Source organism: Rhinopithecus roxellana, chromosome 13, assembly GCF_007565055.1.
Source record: "Rhinopithecus roxellana isolate Shanxi Qingling chromosome 13, ASM756505v1, whole genome shotgun sequence".
NCBI lineage: Eukaryota > Metazoa > Chordata > Mammalia > Primates > Cercopithecidae > Rhinopithecus > Rhinopithecus roxellana.
In genome coordinates, this window is record NC_044561.1 from 20,183,007 (window position 1) to 20,200,646 (window position 17,640).

General features: G+C 53.4%; 1 protein-coding gene across 1 annotated transcript in view; it reads right to left on the bottom strand.

The window, feature by feature from the left end:
* CCDC157 (coiled-coil domain containing 157) overlaps window positions 1–17,640 on the bottom strand; it is an 18,717-nt gene continuing 1,077 nt past the window's right edge. The window contains 12 exon segments of the mRNA XM_010359575.2: window positions 1–48; window positions 50–242; window positions 328–416; window positions 1,010–1,194; window positions 2,545–2,719; window positions 2,880–3,047; window positions 4,347–4,537; window positions 4,884–4,961; window positions 5,654–6,275; window positions 6,963–7,134; window positions 8,710–8,968; window positions 12,941–13,089. Coding sequence (XP_010357877.2) covers window positions 1–48; window positions 50–242; window positions 328–416; window positions 1,010–1,194; window positions 2,545–2,719; window positions 2,880–3,047; window positions 4,347–4,537; window positions 4,884–4,961; window positions 5,654–6,275; window positions 6,963–7,134; window positions 8,710–8,957 — 2,169 coding nt within the window. The 5' untranslated portion in view covers window positions 8,958–8,968; window positions 12,941–13,089.

Below are 17,640 nucleotides of genomic sequence, written 5' to 3' on the forward strand. Positions count from 1 at the left end.
CTACATGGGCCGCTCCTGGGGCTGGTGTGCAGAGCTGGCCTGTCCCCTGGCCAGGTGACAGTCTCTTCCTCAGCCTGACCAAGGCCTTGATGGGGTTCTGGGTGCAGGTGTCCAAGTGGGTCACACCCTCCAGCAAGGACTTGCTGGGCTGGCTGCAGGGCTGCCGAGGTGGGGATGCGCGGGGCTGGCCCAGCAGGGTCCTGCCCGTCCTGCTGCCAAGAAGGTGCTGTCTGCCCAAGGGCCTGAAGGAAAACCAGATCCAAGATCCCCTGTGAGTGCGGGGGACGCTCCACCCACCTGCCCCACCTCTGGTAAAGCCTCACTCACCCTGGGGATGTGCTCTGAGCCTGGACTGGCTGTGTTGCTCCCTGGGTTCCCTTGCTAGAAGGGGACCAGAGCCGGTCCTGTGGGATCAGCTACAAAAAAAAAAAAAAAAGCCAGTCTTAGAAGGGTTCAGGAGTCCCCTCCCCACTGTACAGAGAGGGTGTCGTAGCCAGGGATGGGGAGGGAAGGGCCAGGCGCATATCCAAGGGCCCTTCAACCTAGGGGCGGTGCCTAGGAAGCCTTCCAGGGCCTATTCTCAGCTGCAGAGCCTCGGGCAGGCAGCAATTATGGGGAGGTTTCTTTCTGACATGGCTTTTTTTTTTTTTTTTTTTTTTGTAGAAACAGGGTCTTATATTGTCCAGGCTGGTCTCAAACTCCTGGGTTCGAGTGATCTGCCTGCCTCTCAAATTGTTGGGATTACAGGCGTGAGCCGCCACACCCGACCCGACAAGACTTCCTGTTGCACCTGAAGGCATGAATGGCTATAGCGGGGATATGGGACTGGAAGGCACTGGATCCGTAACATCCTCACGCCTTCAGGGAAATGTGAAAAATGTTTCACAAAAGCACAGCCTAAGGCCTCATGTGATAAGGTGGGCTCTCCACAAGTTCCCCAGGCAGAGTTTGAAGACCTCTGCTGGGCAGAGGCTTCCTCCTGGTCTCCAGGCCGCCCTCTCAGGCTCACCTTGAGGCCACCCTGCTGGGCCACTTCCCGGATTTTGGACAGCATTGATTGGAGCCGCCCGTTCTCCTCCTGTAGGACCTGGATGCGGATGTCGTTGGCCTGCACTTGCCTCTCCATTTGATCTGTGATGTTGCCAGAGTCTGTGGGACATGTTATCTGGGATTCCACGCTGCTGGATCTGCCTCCTGTGCCCAATGGGACAGGACCTTAGAAGGGAGGCACACCAGCTTGGGTGGGTGGCCCGGCAGGCGCAAGGGAGCTGTGTAGTGCACCAGGCCTCCCAGCTCATCTTCCTTCTCCAGAGGCCTTATTCCCCCTTCCCTCTCCCCTCACCTGCTGGGAAGATGACCATAATATTATAAAATCTGAGAGCTGGGTGGGACCTAGAGCTCTCAAAAGACTTAGCAAGGCCGGGCATGCTGGCTCACGCCTGTAATCCCAGCATTTTGGGAGGCCGACGTGGGTGGATCACGAGGTCAAGAGATTGAGACCATCCTGGCCAACATGGTGAAACCCCGTCTCTACTAAAAAATACAAACATTAGCTGGGGCGTGGTGGCAGGCGCCTGTAGTCCCAGCTACACAGGAGGCTGAGGCAGGAGAATCACTTGAACCCAGGAGGCGGAGGTTGCAGTGAGCTGAGATTGCGCCACTGCACTCCAGCCTGGCGACAGAGTGAGACTCCATCTCAAAAAACAAAACAAAACAAAAAAAAAGACTTAGCAAATAAGCAGGAGAGGAGAGTGACTCTCTCTGACAAGGCCCCCTGTTTTGGACAGGCTAGAGCCAAAGTGAGCTGTCCAAGGTCACCCAGCCAGCTCAAGCATGGGAATGGCAAGACTGCTCTTCCCCTGTTTTTGTGATGGATGCTTCCTTCTGGCTCCATGAGCCTGGGGGAGTTGCTGCCCCTTATGGTTCAGTTTCCTGCTTTGTAAAAAGGGGCTATGACCTGCCTCACAGGGTGGTTGAGAAGGGGACAGAAGGGCCTGGATGATGTCTCACGAGCAGCTAACTGCAGATCTTCCTGCCAGCTCTGCAAATGGATTTGCCCCAGCGCTTTAGGGGTCTGGAGAGGCTGGGAAAATCCAGGTCACCTGATATCCAATCCTGTGCCAAGACGGGTACCTAGCACTCCTGGGCCAAGGGGTCCAGTACAGTGGGACTAGTCCCATGGTGTGGTTTGGGGACCCATTCCAAGAACCAAGAAGGGGGACACAGAGAAGTCAAGCAAGAATTAGCATGTGATGTGGTAAAGAGCATGGGCTGTGGGGACAACCAGACCTGTGTCTGGGTTTGGCTGTTGTGACTAGAGGCAGTCACATCACTGTTGGGCTTTCACATCCCTCTATGCAGAGTGGATGACGCATGAAGCGCTTGTGTACTGTGGTGGGTCCACAGGGGCTGCATTGCTGGCCGCCCGGCTTTAACACCCTTGCTGCACGCTAGGGAGCTGCAGTCCCCAGCGTCCTGCCCATGAGCCCTCAACTGCCGGCCCTGAGCCCCAGCATACCCTTGGCACCATCCCCAGTCTCCTACCATGGATCTGAATCTGGGTCTCGGTGGGCTGGTGCAGGTCTGGGAAGGCCACCAGCAGCCGCTCCCGCTCCCTCAGCTCCACCAGCTCCCGTTCTAGCTCCAGGATGGTTAGCCGCAGGTCCGTAGTCGCCTGTTCCAGGCCTTGCTTCTCCCTCTGCAGGCTCTGCAGCAGCTCCTGGGGCAGGGGGAGGCTCAGGCCTGGCTCCTGAGTGAGCCACATGGCACTAAGCACCCCTGGGGCACCATCCTTACCCCAAGACAAGACATGGGACAGGCCTGCAGGCACTCAGTTGGCCAGAGACTTCTCCAGCAAAAAGGAAGACCCCCACCCTCACCTGCTGGGCCCTGAGCTGGCATTGCCCCTGCTCCCGCTCGCTCTGCAGCTGCTCCTCCACGTGGACCCGCTGGGCCTCAGCCTCATCCAGGCTGCCCCGCAGCTCCTCACGTTCCTGGTCCAGGCTGTCCAGCTGCTTTAGCAGGGCTCGCTGCTTGGCCTGCAGAGACTGAGCAGGAACAGACAAGCAGGGAGGCTGTGAGACCTACAGGGCTAGGCCCAGCCATGTGGAACTAAGGAGGCTACAGCATCTGCTACCCCCCGCTGCTACCCCCCTGGGGCGTGTGTCTGTGTCTAGGGAACATTGGTCACACACATGGAAGGGCAGGGGTTGGGGGAAGCTGGCAGCAGGCAGATGCACACCAGACCTGGTCAAGGGTAGGACCCCGGCTTGAAGACCCTGGCCCTTGGAACTCAGTTGGCTGACTCTGGGGGTCTCACTCCCATTTCCTTCCAGTCACACGCAGACCCCACTTGGAGAGGAATTCTGGGAACTAAGTTTTTCTTCTCCTCGGGTCTCCAGTGTCACATAATCCCATGTCACTGAAGCCCACATTTCCTAACACCCACTGAATGGAAAGCAGGAAGAACTAACGCTGGACTGCTCGGAGTCCTGGCTCCATCTCTCACTAGCTATGTAGCCTTGGGCAACTTCCTTAACCTCAATAAGGCTCAGTTTCCTCATTCGTAAAATGGGGGTGACAAGAGTATCTACCTCCTATTGCTGTAGTGAGGAGTAAGCATCAGAGTCTGTGGCTCCTGAAGCCTGGGTCACAGCAGACACCTGATGCATGGTGGCTGTGACAGTTTACAAGGCAGAGAACAGCATCCACTTGGGGTAGAAAGGCTTCCCCTACCCTGGGCCCATGTCTGACCCTGGGAACTCTCAACTGAACTCCTGGCTCCTTGCTGAGCTTTTGAGGGTGGACCCAGCCAGGATAGCCCCCAGACCTGCCCCTTTCACTGGGGAACAGATCACCTACTCCCTCAACCACATTTCTGAGGACTCCTGTGAGGCCCCATTGCCCAGAGCACAGCTGTGGGCCCTGGCTCACCCTCTGCCCACCCTATCCTTCCCCTGGCTGATGGGCTAATTGCCTGTCACGGGCATCCAGCTCAAAGGCCACCTCCTCCTAGAAGCTATTCAGGATTCCCATGGCAGATGTGGCCATCCCTCCCTGCACCCCTTAGCCATCTGGCAGGAGAGTGTGGCACACCTGTTCATCTTTGCTTGTAGGGCACTCCTCCAGAGTGAGGCCTCACTGGGCAGTATCTGTCCCTGGATCACTGTTCCCCCAGTGCCTGGCTCAGGGCAGACTCTCTGTAAAGGTGAGTCAACCCCCACACCTCGAGGTATCTCAGGGAGCAGGTGCCCAATACAGATGAGCCCTGATTCCCTGACATTGGAGCCCTCTCTCCCTGCAGCCTACATTGCAGATGCCCAGGCTGGCAAGGGCCCCGGCCTCACCTCCTGGTGGCGGACCATGCTGTCGACACGGGCCTTCTCCTTATCCAGCTCCGTGCTGGCCCAGCAGATCTGCTGGCCAGCGCCCTCCAGCCGACCCACCAGCAGCTGCACCTGCTCCTCCAGCTGCTGCACCTGCCTCTCCGCTGCTGCCCTGCGCTCGCCTTCCTCCTGCAGCTGCTGGGCCTTTGCCTCTGCAGCATTGAGTGGACATGGGATGGTAGGGCAGGGGAGCGCTGTACTACCTCAGACCCAGGATGGGAGCTCATATCCCATCTCCGGGCCTCAGAGTCCTCAGGAACCAAATGGGGCTCTAGACCCTGCCTGAGGTGGGTTTGGAAAATAGAAGGTGCTTTCTGGGTAGGAGGCGGCACCCCAGTTTGGTCATCACCCAACAGTGTGGTTGGTCAGGCCCACCCTCCTGTGGCTGGTACCCTTCGTCTTCACTCTGGATGCTCAGGGAACAGAGATGGACGATGCTCGTCCAGCCACACCCCTGGCTTGAGATGTGGCATCGGGGCCTATGACGGGGTTCCTTACCCATAGCCTGTGTGAACTCCTGCTGCTGTTTCAGTTCTCTCTCCAGGGTGGCCATCTTTGTCTTTAGGTCATTTGTTTCTATGGCAGCCAAGAGAGAGGCCCTTCAGAGGGTCCCATGGAGCTGGCCAGCGGCCTTCATGCCCAGTGTGCCTCATGGAGTGGAGGCAGCCTATCGCCTGCAGAGAGGCCACCTGCAGTCATGGGAGGAGCTCTGGGGAGGTTGGTGGAGGCAGCTGGGCCCTTGTCCACCCTGCTTCTCATGTGCTGGCTGCCATGTGTCTGCACCTCTCTGGGCCTTGATGTCATCCATGGAGGCAACTGTGAGGCTCAGAAAGGGCAAATCCCTCAGGCCTCCCGTCAGTGAGCACTGGCCAACTTCTGGTGCCAGGAACTGCGTCTCTAATGGCTTTTGCCAAAACCAGAGAGGCTGCTCTGCTTGGCTGGAAGTGCCAGGGGAATAACTTTCTGGAAGTAGCCCTCAATGACTGACAGTGTAAGTGGATACATACCTCAGCTCCCTCCCTGACTGAGGGATGAGTCTGGGCAAGTGTCCTAGCCCAGCTCCCAGCCCCAGCTGGACTGAGATCACAGTGTCACCACCGGATGAACACACCCTTCCTTGCTGCCCTCCCTTCCCTGCCTCTTGCCTGTGTCCCAGCCTGGGTTCTTCCACACAAACCACTTGCCCTGGAAGTCCTGTCTCACAAACATCCATGCAAAGGCTGTGGCAGAGACCCTGGCACCAGGCGTCTGGCCTCTGGGGCACAGACCTGTGAGCAGCTGCTGTTTGTCGCGCTCCCACTCGGACAGGCACTGCTCATCCTCCTCTGCCTGTCGCCGCCGCGCCCCCTGCTCCTGTTTCAGCGCCTGCTCCAGCTTGCCCGCCTGCTTCCTTAGGCCATCCTTCTGCCCCTCGGCCTCCTCCAGCTGGGCCCTGAGGGCCTCCACATGCTTACTGAGGCGCTTCAGGTCTTTCCTCTGCTCTGCTGCCCAGCGGCCCACTGTGGCAGCCGGCAGTGGCCTGAGCCCCATGCTGTCCTGTACCAGTTGCTGGAACTGGCCCAAGGATGAGGGCAAGTTCTGGCTCTGACACAGGCTGATGACCGCCTTGCCCACCTTCTGCAGGTTTCCCTGGACGCTGGCACATGCGTCACAGGGCACCAGGGCCGTCTCAATGGTCTGGGAGTAGACACTCCTGGTGTTCTTGGCGGTCGTGGCTGGGAACTGCAGGGAGGCTCTGACAGGGATGCTCTCTGGCTCTTGGCAGGTCTGGGGCAAGCCTGGCACTGGGGAGGAGGGCTTGATGAACTTGGCAGGCAGACATTCAGGGCTCCTGGCTGGCTCGCCCTTGGTGGGCTTGGAGGTGGGAGTCTCTCTTTGGTTTGCCCCTTTCTGTGTTCAGAAAAAGACAAGGGAAAGCAGGTGAGGGAGAAAGTAGAGAGGGAGGTGACTGGTTCTCTGGGGATGTTCTGTGACAGTGTGACAGCCTTGCCTGACACGCAGACCCTCAGATGTTCTGACACTGACGTGAATAAGAGAGAACTTTCTCCCTCTTTTACTCTGACTCAAGTTACCACACCCAGGTCTCCTCTCTGTGGCCCACACCCCGAGCTCCAGGCTTGATGTGATTGTACGCATGGTGTTGGGTGATGGTGACGTCACAGCTGCTGGTTACTGGGCTCTTGATTAGTGGACGTGCCTGCTCTTATGTCACCATAACCACTCTCAGTTTTAGTTTCCTCCCCATCACGGTGACAGTGGTCCTTCCCCAGCGGGTGGTTGTGTGGATTATGGGATAGCCCATAACAAACAGGGCTCATGTGATCTCCATTGTACAGATGAAGAAACTGAGGTTCAGAGTAGGCAAGATTTTTCCAAAGTCCCACAGGGGTGTCAGAGCCAGGGAGCAAGGCATGACCCCCAAGGCCTGTGTTCTTAACCGCCACACTGTGTGGGGCTTGACTGGGAGGGCGGTGGGAGCCAGTGAAGGCTGTGGTGCACACAGTGGTAGGCTAGGAAGCCAGAGCTGGGGCGAGCTGTGAAGGCCACCACAGTGGGAAGACAGAGGCTGGGACCCACCTGGGGGAGTGGCTGCTGGTGGAGCGTGCCTAGCTTCAGCAGACTATCCCAGAAGCGCCGCACCGTGAGCCCCACGGACATGCAGGGCCCCGTAGCCCGTGCGGGGGGCATCATCTGCTCGGAGCCAAGGTTCTCCAAGTAGCTCATGCAGCTTTGAAGCAGCAGCAGGAGCCTGCGGGCAGAGATGCTAGGTTGCTGGGGCTCAGGCTGGTGCCAACACACCCTCAGACCATACAACTGCAGCTCTGGCTCTGGGGAACTGGCCCAGACATCAAGGGCTTGAAGAGTCTCAGAATATGCTCTGCTGGGCCAGCTTCAAACCTAACCCAGGGGCTATTTCCCCCAGGAAGCCCTCCCTGGCCACAACCTCAGCTTGGGAGCCTCTTCTGCATCTCCTGGGTGGCACTTCTACCTGGCTCTTCTCCACTGGACCAGGGAGCTCTGTGAAGCCAGGCCTGGCCTGCCTCAGTTGTATCCTGAGTCCTTGAAAAGTTCTGGGTGAACGGCTGCCTTACATTCAGTGGCCCAGAGCCTCCACCTGACAGATGACAGAGCTGAGACCCAGAAAGGGGAAGAGCCTGCCCACAGCCACAGGTTGATGTGCCGGGCGTAGCAGTGGGTACCTGTAATCCCAGCTACTTGGGAGGCTGAAGCAGGAGAATCTCTTGAACCCAGGAGGTAGAGGTTGCAGTGAGCTGAGATCACAGCACTGCACTCCAAGAAGAGCGAAACTCCGGGGGGGGAAAAAAAAAACACCAACACACCCAGCTAATTTTAAAAATATTTTTGTACAGATGGGGTCTCCTTATGTTGCCTAGGCTGGTCTTGAACTCTCAAATGATTCTCCCATTAACCTCCCAAAATGCTGGGATTACAAGTGTCGGCCACTGTGCCCGGCACACCATGTTAACTTTATTTTTATTTTCACTTTTTTTTTTTTGAGGAACAGTCTTACTCCATTACCAAGGCTGGAGTGCATTGGCGTGATCTTGGCTCACTGCAACCTCTGCCTTCCAGATTTAAGTGATTCTCATGCCTCAGCCTCCTGAGTAGCTGGAAATACAGGAGCGCACCACCACACCCAGCTAATTTTTGTATTTTTAGTAGAGACACGGTTTCACTATGTTGGCCAGGCTGGTCTTGAACTCCTGACCTCAAGTAATGCACCCGCCATGGCCTCCCAAAGTGCTGATTACAGGCATGAGCCATCGTGCCTCGTCAACCATGTTAACTTTAATGATAGCTTAGAAGTGTTGGGGCTGCAGGAGAATCCATGAGGCTCTTCCCAGCGGGTCAGGATTTGGAAAAACACATCCCGTGTCTGGCCTTGTGATATGCAGAGGGAACAGCACAACCCACAGGACAACAGGAAAGAGAGGCTGGGATGGAAACTCTCAGAAGCAACTATGGGGTCCCCAACACAGAAACCCTGAGGAGGCAGCTGGGAGCAGCTGAGAGACCGTGGTCACAGATGTGGTGCCACAGAGACCGATGGAGTGGAAATCAACTGCCTGAGGTGGACAGGCTAGGAGAGCCTAACACAGGATAGCACAGCACACAACACAAGACAAACGATAAAAGGTAAGACCACTTTGAAAGTCCTGAGCTGATGTGGCCCCGACAGGTACTCAATGGTGACTGTTGTTCCAACATCACCCCCGCCTCTGGAGGGGCTTCTGTAGCTGCCACTGGTTTCAGGGGCAGGTGCTGGCATCCTGAGATGACCAGGCTTGGTCAAGGCCCTCACCTGTCGATGACCAGCTCCAGCAGCACAGCATGGGACAGCTGCGTGAACTCGGGGTCACCCGGAACATGGTCATAGTGCTCCAGCAGGGCCACCATGTCGAGGTCACAGGCCATGCGGTCAGGGAACTTCCAGGAGGGGAAGTCCACAGGCCCGGCGCGGGAGAAGACGTCTACGATGGCACCCTGTAGGTCGGTGAGGTCTGTGCGCAGGCTGTCCATGCAGGCCTGGCTGCCCAGCAGGTGCGCCATCCTCACAGCTCCTGGGGTGAGCACAGAAGAGCCCTGTCAGCCAAAGTCACGTGGCTGCTGCTGGAGGAAACTCCCTGAAACCCTCATCTGCCCAGGGGCTACTAGGCCAGAAGTTCACCCCAGACCCTGGGGAGAAGTCTGTTTCCCAGCCCCAGGTGACAAGGCCTTTTGGACCTGGTTCTGGGTGGCCTCACCAGCCTCTCAGTCCCGCTACCCTGAGCACATCCTGCAGAGTCCATCACTCCACAAGTCCTTCCTAAGGACTTATATATGTCGGGTCCCCTGCTCAAGGCTGGGTGGATACAGCTATGAACAAGAACATGCCTCTCATCGTTTCCTCCCAGAGTGAACCCTTGAACAGGGCACACACAACTGAGAGTTACAGCTATAGCATGATGGCAAGCATGATGGGAAGTGTTGGGCCCACCAGGCCACTGTCATATCCTGCCTAGACCACTGCAGCAGGTTCTAGCTGGGTCACAGGGCAGGCCTCCAGAGATTTCAGTTCCACAGATTTGGACCAAACTCTACTGGACCATGTCATGCTGGCCACAATGCCTTGGTACTCCCTGTGGCCTATGGAAGAAAAGCCACTTCTGGACACATCCCTCACCTCGCCTCTCTCTAGTCCCCTCCCCTCTACCTCATAGTCTTCCCTCCTACCACCATGAGCTACCAGTAGCAGCTCATGCACACGAGGCACTTGTTTCTAAATCCTCGCCCATCTGTCCTCTCTGTCAGAATCATGCTCCCCTGTCCAATTCCCATCACATGGCTAACTCCTCTCATCCTTCAGGGTTCCTGGATATCACCTCCTCCAAGAAGGCTTCCCTAAGCACCCTCCATGCTGGCTTAGATACTCCCTCTGGGCTTCCCCCATCTCAGCTCTGACTGCTGTCTGCTGGAACGGCCTTCTCTCCAAGCCATCTTAGCCCCTGTGGTGTCCCCAGTGTGGCCAGCTGGGGACCTGGCCCATTGTAGATGCTCACTGGCAAATAATGACTGAGTGATTGAATAGGGAAAAGAAAAAGAATCGCAAAGAAAATTTAAAATGCACTTGACTTCTAAAGTGCAAGAGAGGAAAATGTGAAAACTTGCATTGAGACCTATTGTCGTTACTCTGGTGACAGGGAACCTATTATATATATGTATGTTTTTGGTTTTTTTTTTTTGTTGTTGTTGTTGTTTTTGAGATGGCGTCTAGCGCTGTCACCCAGGGTGGAGTACAGTGGCGTGATCTGAGCTCACTGCAGTCTCTGCCTCCTGGGTTCAAGCGATTATCCTGCCTCAACCTCCTGAGTAGCTGGGATTACACGTGCCTGCCACCATGCCTGGCTAATTTTTGTAGTTTGAGTAGAGACAGGGTTTCTCCATGTTGGCCAGGATGTTCTTCTGACCTCAAGTGATTCACCCACCTTGGCCTCCAAAAGTGCTGGGATTACAGGAATGAGCCACCACACTCAATCCCATTATATATATATTTAAAACAATTTTTGTTTTTACTGATGCATGATAGATGTCCACAGTTTCAAGGTACATAGTTTCAGGATTATTTAATACATATATAATTTGTAAAGATCAAATCAGTGTACTTTGAATATCCATCACCTTAAATTTGTCTTTTCTTTTTTCCTTTTGTTTTGTTTTTTGAGGCATGGCCTCTGTCATCCAGGCTGGAGTGTAGTGGCGCCCTCACAGCTCGCTGTAGTTTCAACCTCCTGGACTTAAGTGATTCTCCTGCCTCAGCCTTCCAAGTAGCTGGGACTACAGGTATGTGCCACGATACCTAGCTAATTATTTATTATTTTTGTGGGGTAACATCTTGAGCTGGCAATTTTAAAAATTTTTTGTAAAGATGGGATCTCACTGTATTGCCCAGGCTGGTCTCAAACTCCTGGGTTCAAGTAGTCCTCTCTGAAAGGCTTGGCCTTTCAAAGTGCTGGGGTTATAGGTGAGAACCACCACACCCAGCCTGTCTTTTTTTTATGCTAAGAAATATTTGAGGCCGGGCACAATGGCTCACATCTGTAATCCCAGCACTTTGGGAGGCCGAGGCGGATCACCTGAAGTCAGGAGTTCAAGCCTGGCCAACATGGTGAAACCCCATCTCTACAAAAATACAAAAATTAGCCGGGCATGATGGCGGGTACCTGTAATCCCAGATACTTGGGAGGATGAGACAGGAGAACTGCTTGAACCCAGAGGTGGAGGCTGCAGTGAGCCGAGATTGCACCATTGCCCTCCTGCCTGGGTGACAGGGCGAGACTCTGTCTTACCAAAAAAAAAAAAAAAAAAAAGAGAAACATTCTATTTATTTTCTTTTAGCTATTTTGAAATGTACAATAGATCAGTATAAACTAATCACCCTACTGATCTATTGAACACCAGGACTGCTATTACGTTTTTATGCAGAGAATCCCAGTCCTGCCCCTTCCTGGCCTCAGGGAAGTCACTGAGGCTCAGTTATAAGATGGGGACATTGTCTCCAAGCAGGCCAGGTTGTTGTGATCTATTGAACACCAGGACTGCTATTACGTTTTTATGCAGAGAATCCCAGTCCTGCCCCTTCCTGGCCTCAGGGAAGTCACTGAGGCTCAGTTATAAGATGGGGACATTGTCTCCAAGCAGGCCAGGTTGTTGTGAAGGCGTTAAAGGGATCATGAGTAAGGTGCTTGGTCCAAAGCAAGGCACCAGTAAAAGTTCTCAACCAATATTAACTATTATTATTATGAATAATATTATTAGCAGTAACCATAGCGAAGCCCATCCTTGTCTTGTGTGGGTGCCTGGCTCCCGTTCTTCCCCAGTTCCCCTGCGGCCCACAGAATGCTTCTGGTCCATCTTCTGCCACCTGTGGACATCTGAGGTGGTGATCTGAACATTCTGTGACCCTTGACTCAGAAAGTGGAGAAGCAAGACACTGCCCTGGTCCCTCCTGTGGCTTGTCACCCTCCAGCAAGGCTGGGGTGTGAGTTGGCAGCTTGTTTCAGATCCAGCATTCTGCTGGGAATCAGGCAGCTATGCGGATGCTCAGCTCCAGCTCCTCTCCACCTGCCAGCGGGGCCCCCTTGTCCTTGGTGAATTTCTCAGTAGCAGGAAGTACCTCCTCGCACTAACACTTCCCTGAAGCAGGGGCTGCTTGGGCAGCATTTAGGCCATGGCCCCTTCTGCCTCCAGCAAGTCCAGGCCTGGCTGAAAAATTGTTCTCCCAAACCTAACCTCCCCACCAACCTCCCTCATCTCAGAAAACAACACCCCACTGAGTGCACCTGGCTTGGCCCTAGCCTAGGCATTTCCTGAGTTCCCTCTTTCCTACACCCAGTGCTGCTGATCCTACATCCAGACCACACTGGAAACCCAGCATTTCTCTCCATCGACACTGCTCCTACCCCATCATCTCCCGAGACACTGCCAGAGCTTCCCTGAGGGATCAGCCACTTCCCTTCTGCCCTGTACCACCTGGTCCCTCTTGGTTGTACATGGCAACCAGAGTGATTGTTTAATAAGGCAACCTACCCCTGCTTGGAGCCTTTTCCTCTCTTTCTACAGCACCAAGACTGGAATGCTTCCTGGGGCTCCTGCCCTGTGTGGCCTGCCCCAGCTTCAGTGTCTCCCCACCCAGAATGCGCCCCTCCCCAAACTTCTTCTAGATAAGACACCTCCCTCAGGCCCCCCCGCCAAACATCCTCTCCTCAGGAAAACTCCCCAGGGCCCCAGGTCGGGCGAGGTTCCCTGTCACACATTCTCAGAGCATCCTGTTCTTTTTCTTCCCAGCACACACCACCTGCCAGAATGGAATCATTATTTGCGAAGTTATTTGTGGTTGGCAGCCTGTCTCCCTGGGAGCGTGTGGTATGACCTGGTCACCTGGGCTGAGAGGACTAAGGGCCAGCCTGTGCCCACAGGTGCTGGGAAGCTCAGAGGCACTCAGGGGAAGGGTGTTGGACTCTTCAACCTCCCAGAGGACGGGGCCCTCTCCTTACCTCTGTGCAGGTGCCTGCCCGTGGAGCTGGAGTGACTGGTCTAGTTCTCAGATGAGCCTGTGGGCTCCAGGGCTCTGGGTCAGAGGCTCATCCAGGTGCCCGGCTTCCTGTCTCCAGTGCAGGGTTGGCCCTGAGTAGCTCTTCAGACCCTGGGAAGGGATGACAGTGACAGTGAGTGAAAGCACAGTCAGGCAGGGCTTCCTGGGAGCAGGGTGGAAGGCTATCTAGGAAGGAGAAGGGGTTCCAGGCTGGAGGAAGGAGGTGAGAGAAGGGGCAGGTGGGCTGCCTGCCTCCAGCCTGAGCAGAGGGCACTCTTCAGTAGTGCTGGTTTGACTGAAGAACTACCGTGTGCCACTTCCCTGAATCTGCCTCATTTCTACAGAGGAGGAAACTGAGGCTCTGAAAAGTTAGGGAGCTTGCCAGAGGTCTCTCAGGGAGCTGAGATTCTGAGTCCACCATCTCTGCTCTGTCCTCAGGCCATGCTACTTCTAGAGCAGCAGTGTCTAAAAGAAATATAATACAAGTCACACACGGAATTTTAGGTTTTTCTACTAGCCACTGACGGGGTACAGGAAATGCTACTCCAAGATATGGCACCTTAGAAATGCAAAAAACTGCAGAAGCAGGAAGGCCACTCTCATCTTCCCCTCATCCTTCTCTGAAGCAGGCCGCCAGGAAGGTCAGTCTGTGACCTCTCCCCTCCTTCTCCCCTGAAGACCCTCATGTGAGAGGTGTCCTGCCCTATACCCAGATGGGGAGGAATGTCACACAGGAACACCAAGAAGAATCTGAGCAAACAGGCCTTGCTAAATCCACGCCCTCCCTCATTTATTACTATTAGATCATACTTTTTTTTTTTTTTTTTTTTGAGATGGAGTCTTGCTCTGTCACCCAGGCTGGAGTGCAGTGGCGCAATCTCAGCTCACCACAACCTCCGCCTCTTGGGTTCAAGCAATTCTCCTGTCTCAGCCTCCTGAACAACTGAAACTACAGGTGCACACCACTATGCCCGGCTAATTTTTGTACTATTGTTATTATTTTGAGACAGAGTCTCGCTCTGTCGGCCAGGCTGGAGTGCAGTGGCATGATCTCGGGTCACTGCAACCTCTGCCTCCTGGGCTCAAGCAGTTCTCCTGCCTCAGCCTTCCAAGTAGCTGGGATTACAGGGGTGTGCCACCACACCTGGCTAAATTTTGTATTTCTAGTAGAGATGGGGTTTCACCATGTTGGCCAGGTTGGTCTTGAACTCCTGACCTCGTAATCCACCCACCTAGGCCTCCTAAAGTGCTGGGATTAGGCATGAGCCACCGTGCCCAGCCTTTTATTATTTTTTTTATTTTTAATTTTATTATTTTTTTGAAACAGAGTCTCGCTCTGTTGCCCAGGCTGGAGTGCAGTGGCATGATCTTGGCTCACCACAACCTCTACCTCCTGGGTTCAAGTGATTCTCCTGCCTCAGCCTCCTGAGTAGCTGGGACTACAGGCACGTGCCACCACAGCTGGCGAATTTTTGTATTTTTAGTAGAGATGGGGTTTCACTACGTTGGCCAGGCTAGTCTCAAACTCCTGACCTCGTGATCCACCTGCCTCGGCCTCCCAAAATGCTGGAATTATAGGTGTGAGCCACCGCACCTGGCCACTTTTTGTACTTTTAGTAGAGATGGTGTTTCACCATATTGGTCAGGCTGGTCTCCAACTCCTGACCTCAGGTGACCCACCCTCCTTGGCCTCCCAAAGTGCTGTGCTTACAGGTGTGAGCTACCGTGCCCCTCCAGATCATACCTTTTGGTCCACCAATCATAATTCTGCACACTGTCCATAAAAACACAGATCTCCTTGTTTCTTTGGGTTTTCATTTCTGAAGGTTTCCATGTCAGGGAAAACTTTTATAAAAGACATTTGTATGCTTTTCTCTTGTTAATTTGTTCTTAAAATTTTATTTCATTTATTTATTTTTTAGAGACAGGGTCTCACTCTGTCGCTCAAGTTGGAGTACAGTGGTGCTATCATAGCTCACTGTAACCTCGAACTCCTGGGCTCAAGTGATCCTCCCACCTCAGCCTCCTGAGTAGGTAGGACTACAGGTGGCAGAGACTTGCTATGTTGCCCAGGCTGGTCCTGGCCTCTTGGCCTCAAGTGATCCTCTGGCCTTGTCCTCTCAAAATGCTGGGATTATAGGCGTGAGCCACTTTAATCTGTCTTTTATTAAACTTTCAATGAGTGAGGAAAAGATATTACTTTTTCTCCCCTACACATTAAAAAGAGTAAAAAAAAAGTCAATTAATTTTAATAGCATATTTTATTTCACCCAATATACCCAAAACATTACCATTTCAACATACCAATACAAAATTATTAAGGAGATTTTTTACATTTTTATGGTATTAAGTCTCAAAATCTAATGCCTGTTTGACAACACATGGCCATTTGAACCAGAAACCATTTCAAATGTTCAAAAGTCATATTGGCTGGTAGGTACTGTACTGGATGGTGCAGAGGGTCAGATGCTGTGTGTGCATTCAGTAAATGAGGACTGAGTATCTGTTCCATGCCAGGCACTATGGTAAGACCAGGAACACAGCAGGGCACAAGAAGCCCTGTCCTCCAGGAACTATCAATGATATCTGAGGGTCTCTGCAAGGGGTAAGCTTGTGTGTGCCAGTTTCACCCATGGAATATCACCCAAGTGATACGTGTCTGCCCCATGACATTCACAATACACATGCCCACATCCCACACTCCTGTTGTCTTGGCAACTGCCCCTCATGAACTACTGCTGCCCAAGAGATTTTATGTCTCCAAGGAGGGAGGCAGAAACAAAGGCAAGGCCGGGCGCGGTGGCTCAAGCCTGTAATCCCAGCACTTTGGGAGGCCGAGACGGGCGGATCACAAGGTCAGGAGATCGAGACCATCCTGGCGACACAGTGAAACCCCGTCTCTACTAAAAATACAAAAATCTAGCCGGGCGAGGTGGCGGGCGCCTGTAGTCCCAGCTACTTGGGAGGCTGAGGCAGGAGAATGGCGGGAACCCAGGAGGCAGAGCTTGCAGTGAGCTGAGATCCGGCCACTGCACTCCAGCCTGGGAGACAGAGCAAGACTCCGCCTCAAAAAAAAAAAAAAAAAAAAAAGAAAAAAAGAAAAAAAAAAAAAAAAAAAGAAACAAAGGCAAAATAACACATGGAAGTATTCTGGGTTTCCTTCCTGAAAAGAGCATGAAGGAAATAAAGCAATCAAGAAGCCCCAACCTGGGAGGAAGTGTATTCAGGTGCAAAGCACCTGGAATTCATAAGCGTGCTTGCGAAGGCACCAGGAAACACTGATCTGTTCACCTTCAAATAACTACAGCTGCCCTATGGGGCAATTTTGGATATCAACTCCCACTAGATCCTGGTTCAGATAAGCAGCAGCAAATGCCCAAGTTTCAGGAAAATCCAAGATGACCTTATGTTGCTTCTTCTGAAAATTGAGGTCATGCAGATACAAGCATGGTTTAAGAAGTACTTACATGCGGCCGGGCGTGGTGGCTCACGCCTGTAATCCCAGCACTCTGGGAGGCCGAGACAGGTGGATCATGAGGTCAGGAGATCGAGACCATCCTGGCTAACACAGTGAAACCCCATCTCTACTAAAAAATACAAAAAATTAGCCGGGCATAGTGGCAGGCGCCTGTAGTCCCAGCTACTCGGGAGGCTGAGGCAGGAGAATGGCGTGAACCCAGGAGGGATTGTGCCACTGCACTCCAGCCTGGGCGACAGAGCAAGACTCCGTCTCAAAAAAAAAAAAAAAAAAAGTACTTACGTGCATATCAAGTGAAAAAGCACTTGACATGAGCTCTCTCTGTAATTCCCCGGTCTTGAGTGGAACCCTCAGTCTGAGGCTGCCGGCCCTGCACTGTACCCAGGAACACATAGGTGACTGCACTAATTGAGCCCTTAGGAAGGAGCAGCAGCTATCTCTGCCTCTCCTCAATTTCCTGGGGCTCAAGGCGGACTTTTGACTCCCAGAGAAGAGCAGGAGCCTTTCCTACACTTCCGTTCAACATTCCAGCGCCTTCTCTGAGAACTAGCACCCTAACCTATTGGTAAAAATGATGCCTACTTCCCAGCCACGGTGACTGCTGAGATTCAAAGTCACCACCACGAAAACATGGGAAACTCTAAAACCAGCTTTGTGGCAGATGTCAGTCTCAGACATGAGATTGTTAATTGCCTGGATCCCTGGGGACGTTGAAGGGACTGAGGACAAAAGAATAACTAACTGCACTAGTAGAGGAATAAGACTGGCTTGAGCTTGCATTCCCACTCTACCACCTCCAAACTTCACTGTCCTCGTTTGTAAATAGGGTGCTATAAGGAATAAATGATGTAATACATGAAGTGTTGGGCACAGGATCCGGCTCACAGTAAATGACCAATACATCCTAGCTATCATTATTCTACATTAATAACAACCATGACACACAGCTACGATGTGTGTGGGGGAGGGGGAAGACTTGAGAGAGCAACCTTTCCTATCACTCCCTCATTTCACAGGTGAGGAAACTGAAGTCCAGGCACAGGTTCCCAGCCAGCTCCGGGCTTTCCAGAGTTGAGGAGGGGAGGAAGGAGAGAGGGGGTGAATCTCAGGAGAGGGAGAGAAAGCCGGCAGGATTCGAGGTAGGCCTCTGGGGAGCGAGCTGCATAGCTTGCAGGGGCGCACCT